This window comes from Leucoraja erinacea, chromosome 33 (genome assembly GCF_028641065.1).
Source record: "Leucoraja erinacea ecotype New England chromosome 33, Leri_hhj_1, whole genome shotgun sequence".
In the NCBI taxonomy this organism is placed as follows: Eukaryota; Metazoa; Chordata; class Chondrichthyes; order Rajiformes; family Rajidae; genus Leucoraja; species Leucoraja erinaceus.
The window spans coordinates 20,115,633-20,136,696 of NC_073409.1; the positions used below are offsets into that span (position 1 = coordinate 20,115,633).

General features: G+C 48.2%; 1 protein-coding gene across 1 annotated transcript in view; it reads left to right on the forward strand.

Moving 5' to 3' along the window:
• The window catches only part of polg (polymerase (DNA directed), gamma), a 47,671-nt gene that overhangs the window by 21,241 nt on the left and 5,366 nt on the right, over positions 1-21,064 (forward strand). Inside the window, 12 exon segments of the mRNA XM_055660970.1 lie at positions 1,891-2,067; positions 3,761-3,847; positions 5,137-5,256; positions 5,863-6,023; positions 9,051-9,104; positions 10,483-10,600; positions 12,216-12,335; positions 12,337-12,352; positions 14,435-14,681; positions 16,104-16,226; positions 19,025-19,193; positions 20,347-20,555. Coding sequence (XP_055516945.1) covers positions 1,891-2,067; positions 3,761-3,847; positions 5,137-5,256; positions 5,863-6,023; positions 9,051-9,104; positions 10,483-10,600; positions 12,216-12,335; positions 12,337-12,352; positions 14,435-14,681; positions 16,104-16,226; positions 19,025-19,193; positions 20,347-20,555 — 1,601 coding nt within the window.

Genomic DNA, 21,064 nt, shown 5'->3' on the forward strand with positions numbered 1-21,064 from the left:
CGGAGTAGACTTGATTGTGGATGGATTCTGCTCCTATCATGACCATGAGATACATTATTACACGTGTGACATTTCACAGTAATTTTTTTTTTTGTTTTGCATACCATACACGAGGTATGCAAAGGGTCGCCACTTATGGGGCTATGAAACAAAGTATTCATTATAGTCTCAGCTGCGCGCCCTTGTCCGATCTCCAGCATCCTACCGCGGGCACGTAAAGACGTTGGCTTCGGTTCATTCATTAAGCAGTCTCTTCTCTGACCAGAGGAATATTAAATCAGTTATTTTTTTGGTTCCATTTAGAGAGTTTGTGTGTGCATTTATCGTTGTATGCACAGTCTTTTAACCAGGGTGGGTGAATCAAAAACCAGAGGGCATGTGTTGACGGTGAAAGTGGCACAAATTAATACAAACCAGGGGGCACAGTGTATGGAACGAGCTGCCAGTTGAGTCGGATAGTTTGAAAGCATTTAAGAGCTGCGTGGACTGGTACATAGATAGGAAAGGTATAGAGGGATATGGGCCGGACACGGGACGAGCTTAGATGGGGAATGTTGGTCGGCATGGACAAGTTGGGCCGAAGGGCTGTTTCCATGCTGTATGATTGTATGACTGTTACTGTGAGGTCCCAGTTGTACCATTGGAGTGTACACACAGGAAGGCAGGACAGTTCATGGTCTCAGGATGGTGAGAGACCAATTCAACCCAATGCTAAAGACATACAGTAGGTTCAAGGTGAAGGGGGAAAAGATGTAATAGGAATCCGAGGGGTAACCTTTTGACACAAAGGGTGGTGGGTGTATGGAACAAGCTGCCCGAGGAGGTAGTTGAGGCTGGGACTGTCCCATCATTTAAGAAACAGTTAGACAGGTACATGGATAGGACAGGTTTGGAGGGATATGGACCAAGCGCAGGCAGTTGAGACTAGTGTAGATGGGACATGTTGGCTGGTGTGGGCAAGTTGTATCACTCTATGACCACACTGTATCACTCTATGACTCTGACTCTATGGAAAAACAAGGAAGTACAGATACTGGTTTTTACAAGTCAACTGTATGAGCATTGAATTGTCCAGTAACTTCTAACAAAGGCCCCCACTCCTGCTCCTCTACCTTCTCCCCCACACCCACCCCTTTCTCCCTCGCACCTGTGCCCTTGCAACAATTTCTCTCCTTCCCCCTCCCCCTCCATTCCTTCCTCCAGCTTCACAATTTGCAACACTTTAATACTTCTGCCTCGCATGTTCTGCTTTAGTCTCTGGCCTTTGTTCCAACCAAAGATAGATACAAAAAGTTGGTGGAACTCAACGGGTCAGGCAGCACCTCTGGAGAAAAGGAATTGGTGACATTTCGGGTCGAGACCCTTCCTCAAATCAACCATCTGCCTATCAAACCCCCCACCTTGCCTGTGTTTACCTATTTCCTGCCAATAATTCCTACTCATAATGATAAACTCCTTGGATATGTAGAGAATGGAGGGATATGGATCACATGCAGCCAGAGGAAATGAGTTTAGCTTGACATCATGTTCGGCACAGACACTGTGGCACGAAGGACCTGCTCCTATGCTGTACTATTATCTTTACCTCTGCACCTAACCACAGGAATGATTGGGTTAACATGTGTTTGACGGCACTGGGCCTGCACTCGCTGGTGTTTAGAAGGATGAGGGGAGACCTCATTGAAACTTGCCGAATAGTGAAAGACCTGATTAGAGTGGATGTGGAGGGAATGTTTCCATTAGTGGGAGAGTCTAGGACCAGAGGCCACAGCCTCAGAATAAATAGTCGTACCTTTAGAAAGGAAATGACGAGGAATTTCTTTAGTCAGAGGGTAGTGAATCTGTGGAATTCATTGCAATAAGCTGCACTTGACAATAAACTAAACAAAAAACATTCAGCTATGCCAGGATATTTCTTTGGATCTTAATTTGTGTCCATTATTTGTCAGAGCCATTGAGAAGTTGCACAGAGAACAAAGCAAACAGAAAGTGCAAGAGTCGACGGTAGTCCCGGAGACGGCACTCAATGAAGAGTTCCTGTTGATGGAAGACAGTATGTGGGAAAGGGTGAGTGTGACCCAGAAATCAAGCCTGTGCTGATTATGGTTTTTATCTCCCAATAATTCACAAAGATGTTGTGCCAAAGAAGGTAAAGGGTCTGTCCCACTTGGGCGACCTAATCCGCGAGTTCTGGCGAGTTTGCCCTCATCTCATACTCGCAGCACGGTCGACACGAGGTCGTAGGAGGTCTTCGTAACTCTCCTTCATGCCCAAGAGTGGTCCCCGCGTACTCGAGGCCTCAGCTGGGTCGCGGTGTTTTTTACAATATGTTAAAAAATGCCCGCGTGTAAAAAACGGTCGCCATGGAAAAAATCGATACTTTTTTTACTCGTAGGTTTAGTCGTAGTAGGTCGGCATGTTAGTCGTAGGTAATCGAGGGTAGTCGAGGGTAGTCGAAGTCTTCATCATAGACGAAGGGAGGTCGAAAGAGGTCGTCTTCACTCTCCACTATTCGGTGTCCAATTTTCCCGAAGTTAGTCGCAGCTGGTCTTCAACATAGTCGAAGGTGGTCTTCAACATGTCATTTTTTCAAACTCTTCAAACTCGCCAATTAGGTCGCCCAAGTGGGACAGCCCCTTTATTTAGCAAATTAGAAACACCTACCTAATCACCATCAGCCCTGCCCCAGTGAAGCTGCTTTTGGGGAACGGTATCAAGTGGGGTCGGAGCCTCAAGGTCGAGTGAGGATGAGGTTGGAGTCTCGAGGTTGAGCCAAGGTGGATGGGCCATGTCGTCAAGAACAAAGGCCTGGAGAGAGTGGATGTGGAGAGGGCTAGTGGGAGAGTCCAGGACCAAAGGCCATAGCCTCAGAATTTAGTGCAGAGAAATAGCATGGAAACAGGCCTTTCGGCCCACCATGTCTATACTTACTATTCACAATAATTCCATGTTATCCCACTTTCTCCTCCAATCCCGACACTTGAGGAATCAGGGGGGATCTTATTGAAACTTACAAAATTCTTAAGGGATTGGACAGGCTAGATGCAGGAAGATTGTTCCCGATGTTGGGGAAGTCCAGAACAAGGGGTCACAGTTTAAGGATAAGGGGGAAGTCTTTTAGGGCCGAGATGAGAAAAACATTTTTCACACAGAGAGTGGTGAACCTGTGGAATTCTCTGCCACAGAGGGTAGTTGAGGCCAGTTCATTGGCTATATTTAAGAGGGAGTTAGATGTGGCGCTTGTGGCAAAAGGGATCGGGGGGTATGGAGAGAAGGCAGGTACAGGATACTGAGTTGGATGATCAGCCATGATCATATTGAATGGTGGTGCAGGCTCGAAGGGCCGAATGGCCTACTCCTGCACCTATTTTCTATGTTTCAATGACACACCAGCAACAATTTTGACAGAGGCCAATTAGCCTACAAACTTGTACGTCTTTGGAGTGTGAGAGGAAACCGGAGCATCCCGGAGAAAACCCATGCGGTCACAGGGAGAACGTGCAAACTCCACACAGGCAGCACCTGAGATCCGGATCGAACCCGGGTCTCTGGCGCTGTAAGGCAGCAACTCTACCACTGTGCCACAATGCCAAACACTATGTTCTAAACGGAAGGAAAGCTGGGGGGGGGGGTGAGCTGCCCACTGTGGACGGGCGGAGACGGGGGCGGGGGGGGGGGGGGCGGCAGTAAGCCCCACCATGAGCCAGGCGGCTGCAGACTCCGGGGGATTGTTGGTGACGTGTTTATCTGTTACCACCAGGTGGAGGCACTGAGCTGCCTGGAGACTGAACCCGAAGCCGAGTTCAATGGCTACGGGAAAGGGAGCAGGAAGAAGAATTCTGAGCAGGTAAAGCCCACACGCTGTTCCTCCTTTTTTAGTTGTAAAATGTCAAGTATTTCTCTGGTTTATTTATAATGATGAAATATGAAATAAGAAGGTCAACAGGGTCACAAGGAACTGCAGACACTGGTACATTTCTCTTTTCACAGAAACATAGAAAATAGGTGCAGGAGGAGGCAGTTCGAGCCAGCACCGCATTTCATTGTGATCATGGCTGATCGTCCCCTATCAATAACCCGTGCCTGCCTTCTCCCCATATCCCTTGACTCCACTAGCCCCTAGAGCTCTATCTAACTTTCTCTTAAATCCATCCAGTGACTTGGCCAGTTCATAAGTTCTAGGAGCAGGAGTAGGCCATTCGGCCCATCAAGTCTACTCAGCTGATAGACACAAAAAGCTGGAGTATCTCAGCGGGTCAGGTATTTTTTTAAACGAAGATTGACAAATTCTTGATTAGTATGGGTGTCAGGTTATGGGTAGAAGGAAGGAGTATGGGGTTGAGGGGGATAGATAGATCAGCCATGATTGAATGGCGGAGTAGACTCGATGGGCCGAATGGCCAAATTCTGCTCCTATAACTTTTGAACTTATGAAAAGGGAATGTAGTCTGTAGTTCCTTGTGGCCCTGTTGACTTTCTCACCGTTTCTTATTTCTGAATGATAAATAACCAGAGATAAACCTGTATCGGTTTTTCATAAATATAAATAAGTGATGCTGACAGGAGAGACAGTAAGGCTATATCTGCTCTCTGGGTGGAAGTAAGATTCTGTCTCTCATCCGTGGTGTGAGAGGGTTGTGTAGACTGCGCTCCTTGTCCATCTGTTCACCCCACATCACTGCCTCGTTACGTTTCAGGGTTAGTTGTACATGTTGTCACGCTGTATATATTAATGTGTAGGGAGCAACTGCAGGCGCTGGTTAATACACCGAAGATAGACACAAAATGCTGGAGTAGCTCAGCGGGACTGGCAGCATCTCTGGAGAGAAGGAATGGTGTCTGAAGAAGGGTCTCAAAGCCATTCCTTCTCTCCAGAGAAGCTACCTCTCCTGCTGAGTTTGTGTCTGTCTTTGCTGTATATTTTACGATAACTTTACACCGTTTGGCCCCTGTTGATTTGTAACAAACACCTCTTGCCGTGACACCCACGCCAGAGGCTGCCCCCTGTGTTCACAGAGTCGCCCGGTGAGTAGTTATCTCCCTGCTTCCTGCATTGTTGTGCTGGCTGATTTATTTCACCAGATGAGTGGGCTTAGTCCCCAGTCATGCTGAGTGCTGTTGCTTCTTTCCCTTCAGAATGACAGTGGGAAGCCCCCGCCACTCCTCGAGGATAGCTCCGATATACATCACCATGGCAACGGGCCCTACCCTGGTGTCAACGTGCCTGGATGCTGGTTCTTCAAACTTCCGCACAAGGTTTGTGGTTTTCCTGCCCCTGGCTGCCCATTGTCTCATACGATCATAGTTTCTCGGAGCAGATTTAGGCCATTCGGCCCGTCAGGTCTACTCCTGCACTGCCATTCAGTCATGGCTGATCTATCTTTCCCTCCCATCCCCATTCTCCTGCCTTCGCCCCATAACCCGACACCTCTACTAATCAAGAATCTGTCAATCCCTGCCTTAAAAATATCAATTGACTTGGCCTCCACAGAATGAATTCCACAGATTCACCACCTTCTGACTAAAGGGTGGTGAATCTCAATTATAAAGGTATTTTCTTTTATTCTGAGGCTCTGGCCTCTGGTGCTGGACACTCCCGCTAGCGAAAACATCCTCTCCACATCCACTCTATACAGGCATTCACTATTCAGTAAGTTTCGATGAGGTAACCCCCTTATCCTTCTAGACTCCCCTGGCCTTCAAACTCTTGCTTTCTCCCAGTTTTCCCAGCATGCCAACAGATGACGATGCCTCTGGCCATGGGTGCGGGGATTGCTAGTCGGCGTGGACTCGATGGGCCGAAGGGCCTGTTTCTGCGCTGCATCTTTGAACTAAACTAAGCTTTCATTTTGCCTGATTCAGGATGGAAACCATAACAACGTCGGGAGTCCGTTTGCAAAGGATTTTCTCTCAAAGATGGAAGATGGGACGTTGCGTGCGAGCGGCAACGCAACGACTGCAGCCCGAGCGCTGGAAATCAACAAGATGATCTCCTTCTGGAGGAACGCCCAGAAAAGAATAAGGTCACCACATTTTCTGTTATGTTTATCCAATCATTGTTGGAGCAGTCTTCCATGTCTTTAGTGCCGTGTGTGTGTGTGTGTGTTTAGTGTCAAGGATTTGAGCAGGGAGGTTCTACTGCAGTTGTACAGGGTCTTGGTGAGACCACACCTGGAGTATTGCGTACAGTTTTGGTCTCCTAATCTGAGGAAAGACATTCTTGCCATAGAGGGAGTACAGAGAAGGTTCACCAGACTGATTCCTGGGATGGCAGGACTTTCATATGAAGAAAGACTGGATAGACTCGGCTTGTACTCGCTAGAATTTAGAAGATTGAGGGGGGGAACTTATAGAAACTTACAAAATTCTTAAGGGGTTGGACAGGCTAGACGCAGGAAGATTGTTTCCGATGTTGGGGAAGTCCAGAACAAGGGCTCACAGTTTAAGGATAAGGGGGAAATATTTTAAGACCGAGATGAGAAAAACATTTTTCACGCAGAGAGTGGTGAATCTCTGGAATTCTCTGCTAGTTGAGGCCAGTTCATTGGCTATATTTAAGAGGGAGTTAGATGTGGCCCTTGTGGCTGAAGGGATCAGGGGGTATGGAGACAAGGCAGGTACAGGATACTGAGTTGGAATATTCAGCCATGATCATATTGAATGGCGGTGCAGGCTCCAAGGGCCGAATGGCCTACTCCTGCACCTATTTTCTATGTCTATGTTTCTACGTGTGTTTAGTGCCGTGTGTTTAGTGCCTGTGTGTGTGTGTGCAGTGTGTGTGTGTGCAGTGTGTGTGTGTGCAGTGTGTGTGTGCAGTGTGTGTGTGCCGTGTGTGTGTGCCGTGTGTGCAAGTAATTGGCGGGTGTCAATTTTCATCACTAGTTTTTGTACTTTACTCCACCCATCAGCCAATCAATCCGCGCCACTTGCATCCACCTATCACTTGCCAGGAAAGAAAAGCCACCAAGTGCTGGGGTAACTCAGCGGGTCAGGCAGCATCTCTGGGAAGCATGGATAGGTGAAGTTTCAGGTTGCGACCCTTCTTCAGTCGAATTGTAGCAGGTGAAACAAAAACTGGAAGAGAGGGAGATGCGGAGATGCAGGACAAAGCTTGGCAGGTAATAGGTGAATACAGGTGGGGGGGGGGGTCGATGGGCAGATATCGGACAAAGGCCAGGGATGAAAAGACAAAGTGTGAGACAAAGGGATTGTGAAGCTAGAGAAAGGAATGTATGTGGAGGGGAGAAATAGGCGCAAGTCCAGTGGGCCACAGGGGAGGGGGAGATGGAGGGGGATGATTTTAAGCAGGAAGGATGGAGAGGGGGAGGATGTTGTAGTTACTTAACATTGGAGAATTCCATGTTCATGCTGGGCTTTGTACTACCCCACCTCTTTTCCAGCCTCCCCCCCCCCCCCCCCCCTCCACCATACCACATCTGTATGAAGAAGGGTCCCAACATCAAACATGTCCATTCATTCCCTCCACAGATGCTACCTGACCTGCTGAGTTCCTCCAGCACTTTATGTTTTGCTCAAAAGTCCAACATCTGCAGATCCCTGTCCTGCAACTGTCTGTGGAGCTGGTGCCCTATAATGCTGAGAACTATTTTCTGTTCTCTGTATCTTCCCCTTTGCTCTAACTATTGTACTTGAGTTTGGCTTGATTGCAGTTTTGTACAGTATTATCCGAGTTGATTGGATAACATACTAAAACATGTTTGAAGGCGCTGGGCCTGTACTCGCTGCAGTTTGGAAGGATGAGGGGGAACGTCATCAAAACTTGTCGAATAGTGAAAGGCTTGGATAGAGTGGATGTGGAAAATAAGTTTCCACTGGTGGAAGTCGAGGACTATAGATCATAGCCTCAGAATTAGAGGGTGCTCTTTTAGAAAGGTGAGGAGGAACTTCTGTGGAACTCATTGCCACAGAGGGCTGTAGAGGCTAAGTCAGTGGATATTTTTAAGACAGAGATAAATAAATTCTTGATTAGAATGGATGTCAAGGGTTATGGAGAGAAGGCAGGAAAATGGGATGAGGCAGAGATAATAATAATAATAATAAATTTAATTTTTATGGCGCTTTTCTAAGACTCAAAGTGGCTTTACAATAGTAACAGACAATAGCAAACGGAGAAGTGGCGAACAAGCAGCGCCAGCGTCCTCTCCGTGCAGCACATAACGAAAGAATACAGACATAACAATAATAAAGACATTTAAACATAAAAACATCCCCCCACAATGGTTCCCATTATGAGGGAAGGCACAAAGTCCAGTCCCCATCCCCAGTTCACCCATAGTCGGGCCTATTGAGGCCTCCACAGTTGCCTCCACGGAGGCCCGATGTTCCAGGCCGTTCTCGCCGGGTGGTGGTGCTCCGGCATCGGGAGAATCCTCAAAGCGGCCTGGGAACCCTGGAACGGCCGCTTCCGTACTGGAGGCCACGGCTTCTGAAGCCAACAAGGCCGCGCCGGTTGGAGCTCCACAACTGGTGATCTCGTCGAGAGATCCCAGGCTCCCGATGTAAAGTCAGCGCCGCCGCCCGCAGCTGGCCGCTCCTCAGACCTGCAGCTCCGCGATGTTTTTTATCGCCGGTCCCAGCATGCCAGCGCGGCGACCCGGGCAAGGCATCGCCCGCTCCGCGATAGCGCTCCAGCGTTGTGCCACCGCCGAAGCCGTGGTACTGGGCGGTCCCCGACAGGAAACGCCGCTCCAGACCCGCTGGTAGGCCGCGAGGACGGGTCGAAACTGCAGCCCCGTAGGAGAAAAGCTGCCTATCCGACCAGGTAGGGACCCTGAAGGATAGTTTTCCCCTGACCCACCCACCACATAAAAAAGTTTAGACCTCCAAACAAAACACTTTAACTAACTAAAAAAAAAAAGATGAAGAGACAGACAGCTGCTGGCTGGGCAGCCGTGCACAGGACAGCGCCCCCAACCGAGATCAGCCATGATTGAATGGCGGAGTAGACTCGATGGGCCGACTGGCCTAATTCTACTCCTATAACTGGTGAAGTAATGGTGAAGTAATGCCAGTTTGCTTTTCCTTTGCAGCTCCCAGTTGGTTGTGATGTTGAAGAAAAGTGAGCTGCCTCGATCAGTCACCAGGTGTGTACACAGAATTTTCACCAATCCATGGGCACTCTTACCATGGCCTTATCACTTGTAGATATTGTTATTTGGTGCCATGTAGAAATAAAGAACTGCAGATGCTGGTTTACAAAAAAAAAAAGAGTGCTGGAGTAACTCGGCGGGTTAGGTAGCGTCTCTATAGAACGTGGATAAGTGATGTTTTGGGTCAGAACTCTTCGATCAGATTTGTTTGACAACTTGTGTAAGAAGGAACTGCAGCTGCTAGTTTATACTGAAGATAATCACAGAATGCTGGGAGTAACTCAGCGGGTCAGGCAGCATCTCTGGAGAAGGGGGGTGGAATGGAGGTGGAGTGGGGGGGGGGGGTGATTAAACTGGAGGCGGGGTAGGAAAAGGCCAGAACAAATCAGGGCTGGCAGCAGATGACCTCGGGAAGGATGGAACCCACAATGGCCCATTGGTGGCTGGGGAAGATGTGATAACAAGAAAGATGCAAGGATGTGAACAGTGGAACTGGCAGGATGACTAAGATGGGGGGGGGGTGCTTCTTGTGATGCAATGCCAATCAAATGGCAGTGTTTCATTTTGTTGCTGACAAAGGATTCCACTGGGACCGTGCCTGACGGTTTTATTTGACAGACATAAAATGCTGGAGTAACTCAGCGGGTGCAGCAGCATCCATGGAGCGAAGGAAATGGGCAACGTTTCGGGCAGAAACGTTGCCTATTTTCTTCGCTCCATAGATGCTGCTGCATTTTTGTCTAAATTCGATTTTACAGCATCTGCAGTTCCTTCTTAAACAAAGGAATAGGTGATGTTTCTGGTCGAGGCCCTTCTTCAGACTAAGAGTCAGGGGAGAGGTAAACGAGAGATGTGAAGAGGTACAAAGAACAAATCAATGCAAGGTGGTTTCATTATTTGATGTTTGGTACACTCTATGTTTGGTCCACATGCATTGTTCTTCCCAGTGGCATTCATAGGCAATGGTACTGATGCAAGCCCATTGCACACAGAAGATGTTATTTTGAGTAAATAATTTTTTGGGGGTAAAAAAAATGTGATGGGGAAACGGGCCTGAAGCAGAATATAGACGGTGATTGCAGACTTGTTCGATACACTGCATCAATCTGTGACTTCCTACTGCTAGTTTAGGTTAGTCGGGTCTGGTCTATTGTGACGTGTACTGAGGTGTAGTGAATAGCTTTTTTTACGTGCTATCCAGTCAGCGGAAAGCCAATACATTATTACAATCGAGCCTTTTACAGTGGACAGACACAGGATAAGGGAATAACGTTTAGTGCAAGGTAGGGTAAACGTTTAGTGTAAGGAGCTGGTGGTGTAATGAAAGTATTGATACAGTCTGATGCATTGTTTTTGCATTTTGTAATTGCAGGCACAATGCATTTGAAGAGGAGAGCACAATTGGAGCCATTTTACCGCAAGTGATCACTGCTGGCACGGTGACCCGACGGGCAGTCGAACCAACCTGGCTGACTGCCAGTAACGCTCGGGTATGTGAGGGGAACAGACTCACCTGCAACATCGCCAATCCTGTGCATGCAATCTCTAAAGCACATTGGGAGAGAGACATGGATAGGAAGGGAAGAGACATGGGCTGAAAGCAGGCCAATAGGACGAGCTGAATCTCTAGATTTGACTGTGCTGTGTGATGTCAACTGGCTGGCGTCAGCAGTTTTCCATCCTCCCCACCCCGCCTCCAATTCCAACGCACAGTGGCCAACCTTTAGACAATGCTAGAGACCCGGCTTTGATCTTGAATACGAATGCTGTTTATGCGGAGTCTGTACGTTCTCCCTGTGGCCCGCGTTAGTTTTCTCCAAGATCTTCAGTTTCGGTTTCCTCCCACATTCCATAGACCTACAGGTTTCTAGATTAATTGGCTTGGGAAAATTGTATATTGTCCCGAGTGTGTGTAAGATAGTGTTAGTGTGCGGGGATCGTTGGTTGGTGCGGACTCGGTGGGCCGGAGGGCCTGTTTCCTCGCTGTATCTCTAAACTAAACTAAAGTAAGCCTTCCACTTTCTATCTTCCATTAATCTGCACAGATAGCAACCCATGTGGTGAGAGTATTAATCCACGTTTAACTGTTTACCAACAAGACCTACAGTCTGAAGAAAGTCCCGACACGAAACACCACCTATTCCTTTTTCTCCAGAGATGCTGCCTGACCCACCGAGTTACTCCAGCACTTTGTGTCTATCTTTGGTTTCAACCAGCATCTGCAGTTCCTTGTCTCTGCAGTCACTGCCTCCTGGTTTTGCAATAACTTTGTATTAAAGCCCACACACTGACTTCAAAATCTCTCCAAGGTCTCTCCAAGAACCTTTTCCCTGAAATTGGTTGAAAGATGCAGCATTGAAACAGGCTCTTCGGCCCACCAAGCCCATGCTGGCCCTTTCACATTGGTTCAACGTTATCCCACTTTCTCATCCACTCCCTACACACTGGGGACAATTTACAGAGGCCAATTAAACTACAAACCTGCACGTCTTTGGGACGTGGAAGGATACTGGAGCACCGTGAGGAAACCCACACAGTCACAAGTCAATGGATATTTTACGGTCGAGATTGACAGATTATCGATTAGTACGGGTGTCAGGGTTTATGGGGAGAAGGCAGGAGAATAGGGTTGAGAGGGAAAGATAAATCAGCCATGATTGAATGGTGCAGTAGACTTGATGGACCGAGTGGCCTAATTCTTCTCGTATAACTAATGAATTTACCTAACACCCATTTGTCTCCTTGCCACTTACTCTATGCATCTGCCAATGAAATTCCCCTCACCTGTATCCTCCTATCACTTGCCAGGCTTTGTCCTGCCACCACCTCTCCTTCCTGGCTTTCTCCCTCATACCACAATCAGTCTGAAGATGGGTCCTAGCCCTACACTCTGGTTCTGAAGTATGATTGTGCTGAAATATATAATAATTATATGTAATAATTTTACAGAAATGCACTTTAAAAAAAAAAAAGATTTTCACTGTTTGTAGGTACATGTGACAAAGTCTGTCCACTCCCTCCGCAGATGCTGCCTGACCCGCTGCGTTTGTGCAGCACTTTGTGCTCGGCGAGGGTGTAACGAGATTGCTGTGTGTCTCCCTGCAGGGTGACCGTGTGGGCAGTGAGCTGAAAGCCATGGTGCAAGTTCCGCCCGGCTACCACCTGGTTGGAGCAGACGTCGACTCTCAGGAGCTGTGGATTGCTGCCGTGCTCGGCGAGGCCCATTTTCGCTAAAATACACGGTGAGCCCAGACACTCCACGCACCACAGCTTGCCGATGGAGGAAGCTCTCAGTTACTCTCATGCCTCGATCTTCCCACCGCCCTTCCTCACTCTGAAAGTCACAACCAGGGCATCCCTACCTTTCTACTCTTCCTACTTATAGACTCTAAAAATACTGAGCGGAAACAGGCCCTTTAGCTCATCGAGTCCGCGCCATCCAGCGATCACCCCGTACACTGGTACTATCCTACACACAGGGTACAATTTACCATTTACAGAAGCCAATTAACCTACAAACCTGAACGTCTTTGGAGTGTGGGAGGAAACCGGAGTGCCCGGAGGAATTCCATACAACAATAGACAATGGGTGCAGGAGTAGGCCATTCGGCCCTTCGAGCCAGCACCCATTGTGATCATGGCTGATCATTCCCAATCAGTACCCCGTTCCTGCCTTCTCCCCATATCCTCTGACTCCGCTATTTTTAAGAGCCCTGTCTAGCTCTCTCTTGAAAGCATACAACACCAAAAAGCTTTTCACTGTACCTAGGTACACGTGGCAATAAACTAAACTGAACTAAACTGTAACTGATATGGTCACGGGGAGAACGTACAAGCTCCATACGGACAACACCTGTGGTCAGGATCGAACTCGGGTGTAAGGCAGCATCTCTACCTCTGCACCGCTGCCATATGTACGATGTGTAGAAGTAACACTTGAGATTGACTTGAAAACACTTGAATTGGGCGGCACGGTGGCGCAGCGGTAGAGTTGCTGCCTTACAGGGCCAGGGACCCAGGTTCGATCCTAACTACGGGTGCCGTCGGTACGGTGATGGGATACGTGACCTGTGTGGGTTTCCTCTGGGTGCTCCGGTTTCCTCCCACACTCCAAAGATGTACAGGTTTATAGGTTAATCGGCTTTGGTAAAATTGTAAATTGTCCCCAGTGTGTAAGATGGTGTTGGTGTGAGCGAATTGTTTTTCGACATGGACTCTGAGAGTTGAAGGTGGCCAGTTTCCATGCTATAAATCTAAACTAAACTAAAGTTTATATTTATATTCCGTCCTTACTGCAGGAGAACATTTCACATTCCTTCACAGGAGCAAAACCTAACACAAAAAGGTTGAAGGAAGAAGACACAAAATGCTGGAGTAACTCAGCAGGCCAGGCAGCGTCTGTCGAGAGAAGGAATAGGCGACTTTTCGGGTCGAGACCCGTCTTTAGACTGATGTCTGGGGGGGTGCGGGAAAAAGAAAGGAAGCGGCAGAGGCAGTAGGCTGTGGGAGAGCTCGGAAGGGGGAGGGGAAAGAGGGAGAAAGCAAGGACTATCTGAAATTAGAGAAGTCAATGTTCATACTGCTGGGGTGTAAACTACCCAAGCAAAATATGAGGTGCTGTTCCTCCAATTTGCGCTGGGCCTCACTCTGACCTTTCTGTCATGGGCCTCCTCCATTGCTAGAGTGGGAATGGGAGGGGTAGTTGAAGTGCTGAGCCACCGGGAGATCAGGCTGGTTATTGCGAACTGAGCGGAGATGTTGGGCGAAGCGATCTCCAAGCCTGCGCTTGGTCTCGCCGATGTAGAGAAGTTGACACCTGGAACAGCGGATGCAGTAGATGAGGTTGGAGGAGGTGCAGGTGAACCTCTGCCTCACCTGGGAAGACTGCTTGGGTCCTTGGATGGAGTCGAGGGGGGAGGTAAAGCGACAAGTGTAGCATTTCCTGTGGCTGCAGGGGAAAGTACCTGGGGAGGGGGTGGTTTGGGTGGGAAGGGACAAATTGACCTGGGAGTTACGGAGGAACAGTCTCTGCGGAAAGCAGAAGGGTGGAGATGGGAAGATGCGACCAGTGGTGGGATCCCGTTGGAGGTGGCGAAAATGTCGGAGGATTATGTTATATGCGACGGCTGATGGAGTGGAAGATGAGGACAAGGGGGACTCTGTCCTTGTTAGAGGGTAGACTCACTGGGGAGTGAGAAAGTGGGAATTGATGGTCAGTGGAGACTCGGTGAACTGAAGAGCCTGTTTCTGTGCTGTATCTCTAAACTAAACGATGCAAAGAACAAACCATTGAGCTTGATGACTTTGGCCATCTCTCCCTTTAGGCTGCACGGCATTTGGCTGGATGACTCTTCAGGGGAAGAAGAGCAGTGGTACAGACCTGCACAGCAAGACGGCAGCCACGGTGGGAATCAGCCGGGAACATGCCAAGATCTTCAATTACGGCCGTATCTACGGTGCCGGGCAGCCTTTTGCTGAGCGGCTGCTCATGCAGTTCAACCACCGGCTGACACCGCAGGAAACCGAGGAGAAAGCGCGGCAGATGTACGCGGCTACGAAGGGCATACGAAGGTCAGGTCTACACATGCCACCTACTCTCAGACAGAGATACTTTATTCTTACATGTACCTTGAATGTACAGTGAAATTCCTTGTCTTCGCATACACTGTCCATTCAAGGCAGCGGTAAAGTTCTAAAAGTACTCTTAAATATTGTTGTTGTTCGCTTCTCCCCCTTTCCCCCTCCACCGGTCCCTCTTGTTTTCGGCATCTCCCCCCCACGCCAAGTCCCGTGATCTCCGCGATCCTTGATCTTAGCACCGTGGTTCTCATCAATATGGGCTAAAAGCAGGCTGGTGGAACTGGGGCATCTTGGTGGGTGTATGCTAGTTAAGATGAAGGGTTTGTTTCCGTGCATGTGCACCTCTATGACTGTGACTCTATGATTATATCACACGATATTGTATCCTCGTCTGGGACCTGTACCTTTAAATCCATCCTGCATCTGGGACACGCTGTCCTGTTTTTCCCAGATGAACAATGTCAATGGCTTGTCCAGACCTCCAATGCTGATCCTCATACACACTGAGGTCTATCCTCAGAGCATATGAGCACAATAGCCGGCTAACAAAGACTCTGCAATCTGACAATTCAAACATCTACTTTAAAATTTAGGCAATCGCTTAACGTTAGTGGGTTGGCAAGTTGCCTTCATTTTCCACAAATGGCAAACAAGTTTGCTGAAATTTTCAGCCCAAGTAGTTATCTGATGGGGAAGATCAAATTACTGCAAAGATGATCAAGTCCAGAGGACATAGGTTTTATAGGAACCTGGAGGGGATTTTTTCACTCAAAGGTTGGTGGGTCTTTGGTATGATGGTTGAGGCCGGTACTATTGTGACGTTTAAGAAACATTTGGACAGGTACATGGATAGGACAGGTTTAGAGGGGTATGGGCTTAATGCGGGCAGGTGGGACGAGTGTAGATGGTGAACGTTGGCTGGTGTGGGCAGATTGGGCCAAAGTGCCTGATTATGACTCTCTGACTAGTTCAAGGTACAGCCAAAATGAAGAGAAGTCTAATTGATCGATTGGATTATAGCATGGAATCAGGCCCATTGACCACCGAGTCTACCCCGATCATCAATCACTCGTGCACACTAGTTCTATATGATCCCACTTTCTCATCAACTCCCTACACACGAGGGGTAATTTGTAGAAACCTACAAACCCACATATCTCTGGGTAGAAATAGAACACCCGGAAGAAATCCACGTGATCACAGGGGGGATGTTCAAATTTTGTTCAGACAGCACCTGAGGTCAGGATTGAACCTGGGTCTCTGCTGCTGTGAGGCAGCAGCTCTACCTGCTGCAGCGCTGTGTCGCCCTGGCCAAGGAGTTATTGTAATTTTATTACATCCTACTGTCATTTAAAAAAAGTATAAACAGAAGTGATGGAGCTGGAGTTGATCAGTGGTTTTGACTTGAACTAGGTGTGTGCTCTCAGAAGATGGGGAGTGGCTGGTGAGGGAAATGGGGGTCTCTGTGGCGAGGGCAGAAAACGGAACCGTCTCTGCCGCTGATGCCAAGAAAATCCAACGGGAGGCTGCAAAAAGGTCAGTGTGCTTTGTGAAATTCCTTACCCATGTAACAAGGTAAAAATAACTCGAGATAAATACATTTTACAAGCTGTCTGCAACATTTCTAATGAATTCAGTCATGCCATTTGAACCTTTCAGTAGATGACGACTTTCAATAGATTTGCAGAAGGCACTGTAGCCTGATTGACAGGAGTGTATTGATCAACGGCAGGGAAGTGCGGCTTCTAGGATTCATCTATGCCCTTTATTTGCTCTCCAACAGAAGATAATGATGATGAAGCCACAAGCAAGGAGGATTATCCCAGCTTTGCAGCAGGAATTGAAATTCCAATTAAAGTCCAAACATTGAGCCAGCAAGGCAGTCTCTGCAGTGACTGAGATCAATAACCTGCTCTTGTAAGCAAGTGTGTTAGCAGCTGAGGATGCTTCAGTGAATGACTTTTCCCCTTGACAATGAAAGCCTTTTCATCTGCAAGGCACACGTCAGGAGTGTGGTGGAATCCCTGCTACATCCTCCTGAAATAAGCTTGGGTCCAGCAAAGCCTGAGCGGTGATACCATCCCAAACAAAATTGATTCAAAATATTCTCAAAGTGCCCTAACCATAAAGTTTTGTCTGAAGATCGACACAAAATGCTCAGCGGGACAGGCAGCATCTCTGGAGAGAAGGAATGGGTGACGTTTCGGGTCTGAGTCCGAGTCTGAAGAAAGGTTTCGACCCTAAATGCCACCCATTCCTTCTCGCCAGAGAAGCTGCCTGTCCCGCTGAGTTACTCCAGCATTTTGTGTCAACGGTGTAAACGTTCGTTCGGAAGCAGCACCTCGCTCGGTAACGTACCGAAATATTCGTATTTGTACTCCGATTGTGGAGTGGCCCTTGAGTCCACAGTTTTCTGATTTGATAGAGTTGGAGGATTGTGAGATGGCCCTTCGCTCTGAGCTTGGTTCGATAGCTGTAAAGGCTGTGACTGGAGGGAACATAACTCGAGTCAGCAGGTAGCACCATTGAATGGTGGGATGCAGATCTGTACAACCTGAAACACCCTCTGTCAATTCCTTCCACAGATGCTGCCTGACCCTCTACAGTTACTCTAGCACTTTATGTTTTACTGTGCCTTGAGGTTTCAATACTGTTAGGTTATGACACCATTTTCTGTTTACTGTCTGTTCAAAGCCAAATTTGCTGATCTTAGGTTTGGCCTTTCTTAGTTTAGTTGAGTTTATTTTATTGTCACGTGTACAGAGGTTACAGTGTAAAGCTTTTGTTGCATGCTAAACAGTCAGCGGAAAGACAATACACGATTACAATGGAGCCATTCACAGTGTGCAGATACACAGTGTGATGATAAAGGCAGTAAAGTCCGTTCAAAGGCAGTACAGGTGCACAACCTTTTATCCGACAAGCCTTGGGACCAGACACTTCTCGGATTTCGGAAGTTTTCGGATGTCGGAATGGAAGATTTTTAGCGTAGATTAGATAGGTAGCGCGGGCGGCTTGGAAAGTCTGGAGCGGCTGCCTCCTCCCCGGAGACCGGGGAATCATTGTAAATCGTTTTGCTTAAATGTTAGTCAGTTAGTTTGGAGGGCTTTTATGTGGTGTTGAAGGGGGGGCCTCAACTACCTTTAATTCTTAGTCCCCTACCTGGACGGAGAGGCGGGGAGCGGGCAATGCCTTACCGGGTCGCCGTGCCGTAAGCTCCGGAGCGCTGTGGCCACCGACTCCCAACATCGTGGAGCTGGGGCTGCGGGCGTCCGTCCAAGAGCGGCGCCGGTTGGAGCTCAAACCCCGGCGAAATCGATCCCTGGCCCTGCAGCCCCAGCTCCGTGATGTTGGGAGTCGGTGGCGGCGCAGCGCTGGAATACCAGCAGGGAGCGGACAATGCCTTTCCAGGTCGCCGTGCGGTAAGCTTCGGAGCGCTGTGGCCGCCGACTCCCAACATCGCGGAGCTGGGGCTGCGTGCGAGTATTAAAGTTCGTTGGAGAATTAAAGTTTCCCCCTTCACCCCCCCCAAACCAAACCAAGTCCTAGAAAGCTGCACCATGTCTTCCCGACTCGTATTCTCAATACCCTGACCTATGAAAGCAAGCACCCATTTGTCTTCTTTACCACTCTATCTACTTGTGTTACCACTATCTAGTAGTTGAGTTGCTGGAGTTATAGCAGAGGTATTGGTCCAAACTAGTCAGAGAATGGAAGTTGAAGTAATGAATGAAGGTGTTGGTCAGGTGTATCGTTCCCCAGAGCAGTGCGCAGTACAGTGTCGCAGCAGTAGTGTCGCTGGCTCTTTGTGCCAGAGACCCAGGTTCATTTCTGACCTTGGGTGCTGTCTGTGTGGAGTTTGCACGTTCTCTCTGTGACTGCATGGATTTCCTCCTGCTGCTCCGGTTTCCTCCCACTTCCCAAAGATGTGCTGGTTTGTAGGTGAATTAGTTTCTGTAAATTGCCCCAATTATGTAAGATGCAAAAGTGGGATAATGCAGAACTAGTGTGAACTGTGATCGCTGGTCGGCGTGGACTCGGTGGGCTGAAGAGCCAGTTTCCACAATGTATCTCTACACAAAACTATTACTACCACTCAGTATGTGGATGATGCCAGTAGAGTCCATAGTGTAATTAGTGAGGGTGTCATGGGTTACAGGGAAAAGGCAGGCAAATGGGGTTGAGAGGGAAAAAATAGATCAGCCATGATTGAATGGCAGAGTAGACTTGATGGGCCGAATGGCCTTATTCTGCCCCTCAAACTCATGAATTTATATGGAAACAAAAATGTTGAACGGTTCTAAAAGATGATTTTTAAAACTCGAACTGTGTAGGTCCAATGGTGCTAAATGGAACGTTGTGAAGCAGCGTGTCTGGGATGGAGGTACAGAGTCCGAAATGTTCAACAAACTGGAATGTATCGCCATTTCACCCCGTCCCCGCACCCCTGTACTGGACTGCTGCATTAGCAGAGCTCTCGAACCAGGTGCAGTTGGACATGAGGTAAGGCTGACCTTTTTCATCTGGTTTACATTCCTAGACGTGACGATGGTGAAATCTTGCGAATAAGCAGAAATGTTATTTTTGTATTTAACTGCTCCCATTCTCCATTCTTTAAAACCCAAATAAGGAATCACCTTAATATTACCATCCCAGCTTCCCGTCTCCTATTCCTTGCATCCTTGATGATGTTGTGTGTTATAGACCTGGCGCTTCCCAGGGAACAGACCCAAAGTGCTGCAGTAGCTCAACGGGTCAGGCAGCATCTCTGGAGAAGGATGGGTGACGTTTTGGGTCGGGACACTTCTTCAGATAGTCTGAAGAGGGGTCCCACCTGAAAAGTGAGCTGCAGCCTTATGGGAATGGATGCTGCAAAATGGTTGGTTGGTTATGACCCACCAACCACACACCAACATCTAATGTCAGTCGGGTCTGCAGCTTAACCACATCCGATGATGAAAGGTAAACAATGATGTGCAAACTGATAGCAAACCGTACTCACAAATTGGGCCATGACTCTTTTAGTAAGACCAATCTAACAGTGCAAAAGAAATGGACAAAGAATAAAAGAACTAATGAGTAGGAAAGCACTGCAGATGCTGGTTTAAACCGAAGGTAGACACAAAACGCTGGAGTAACTCAGCGGGACAGGCGGCATCTCTGGAGAGAAGGAGTGAGTGACGTTTCGAGTCAAAACTCTTCTTTAGAAGTTTGATTATTGAAAGAACTAATGACTCCCGTGGTACTGAACAAAACCTCAATCAAGGTCAAGACCAATTCCTGCCATTGAGGTCGGCAGTTCAGAGTGATACAAAAAACACACCCACCTTGGACTACCCATAACTGTGCCAACTCATACAGAGCCCAGACCATTGCCGATGTGGTGTAGGGAGGGGGGTGGGGGGGATATTGACCTTGTGCACAAGGCATGTAAAACTTGGAAAATGCATTCCTCTTCTAGTGTTCCTAATAGGGAATAATTGCATATAAATTGTAAATGAAATCCGTGTTGGCAGCATCATCACCATATCCAATTATTTTTACTCTGCCTGACGAGAGAATTATATAAAGACAAAGTAATTAAATTCATGCTCATGGCGTACTTTTGGAACCAGTTCTGACCACTTTAACATTGAACCTTCCTTCCTCTCCACAGTTCATGACCAGCCGTGTGAATTGGGTGGTGCAGAGTTCAGCTGTTGATTACCTACATCTGATGTTGGTGTCCATGAAGTGGCTCCTTGAGGAATTCAACATTGACGGCAGATTCTGCATCAGTATTCACGATGAGGTCCGTTACTTAGTGAATAGTGAGGACAGATATCGAGCTGCACTGGCATTGCAGATTACTAACCTCCTCACACGGTAAGAGCTTTTGTTGGTTACTTTCACTTTTAGAAAGTCAAGGGTGTGTAGTCTGTCACTAAAGGGCCTGTCCTGTCCCACTTACGTGTCCTTGGCACGCAAATTACACGACCTCGAGGTCGCATTGAGGCGCACAGGCATCGTATGGCCGCGCGAGGCCGGTCCCACTTAGAAGCGCGTAGGGGTATGTAGTTGTGCGGGGCTCTGAAATGTTTGTAGTGAACAAAATCTTCGCGTGCCATCGGCCTGTAGCGGAACTGACGGCCAAAGTGGGACTGGCCCAAGGCAACGTCTCACCTTCAACAGCAGCAGAAGCAGGCAAACGATCGTCAATGGGTGACGTTACGGGTCAAGACCCTTTTCAGACTGAAGGGCTCACGGCCGTTGCGGTCCAGATCCGCCCCCACTTCTCCTCCCAGAGCGGGGCCAAGAAAATTATAGACACAAAATGCAGGAGTAACCCAGCAGGACCGGCAGCATCTCTGTAGAGAAGCAATGGGTGACGTTAT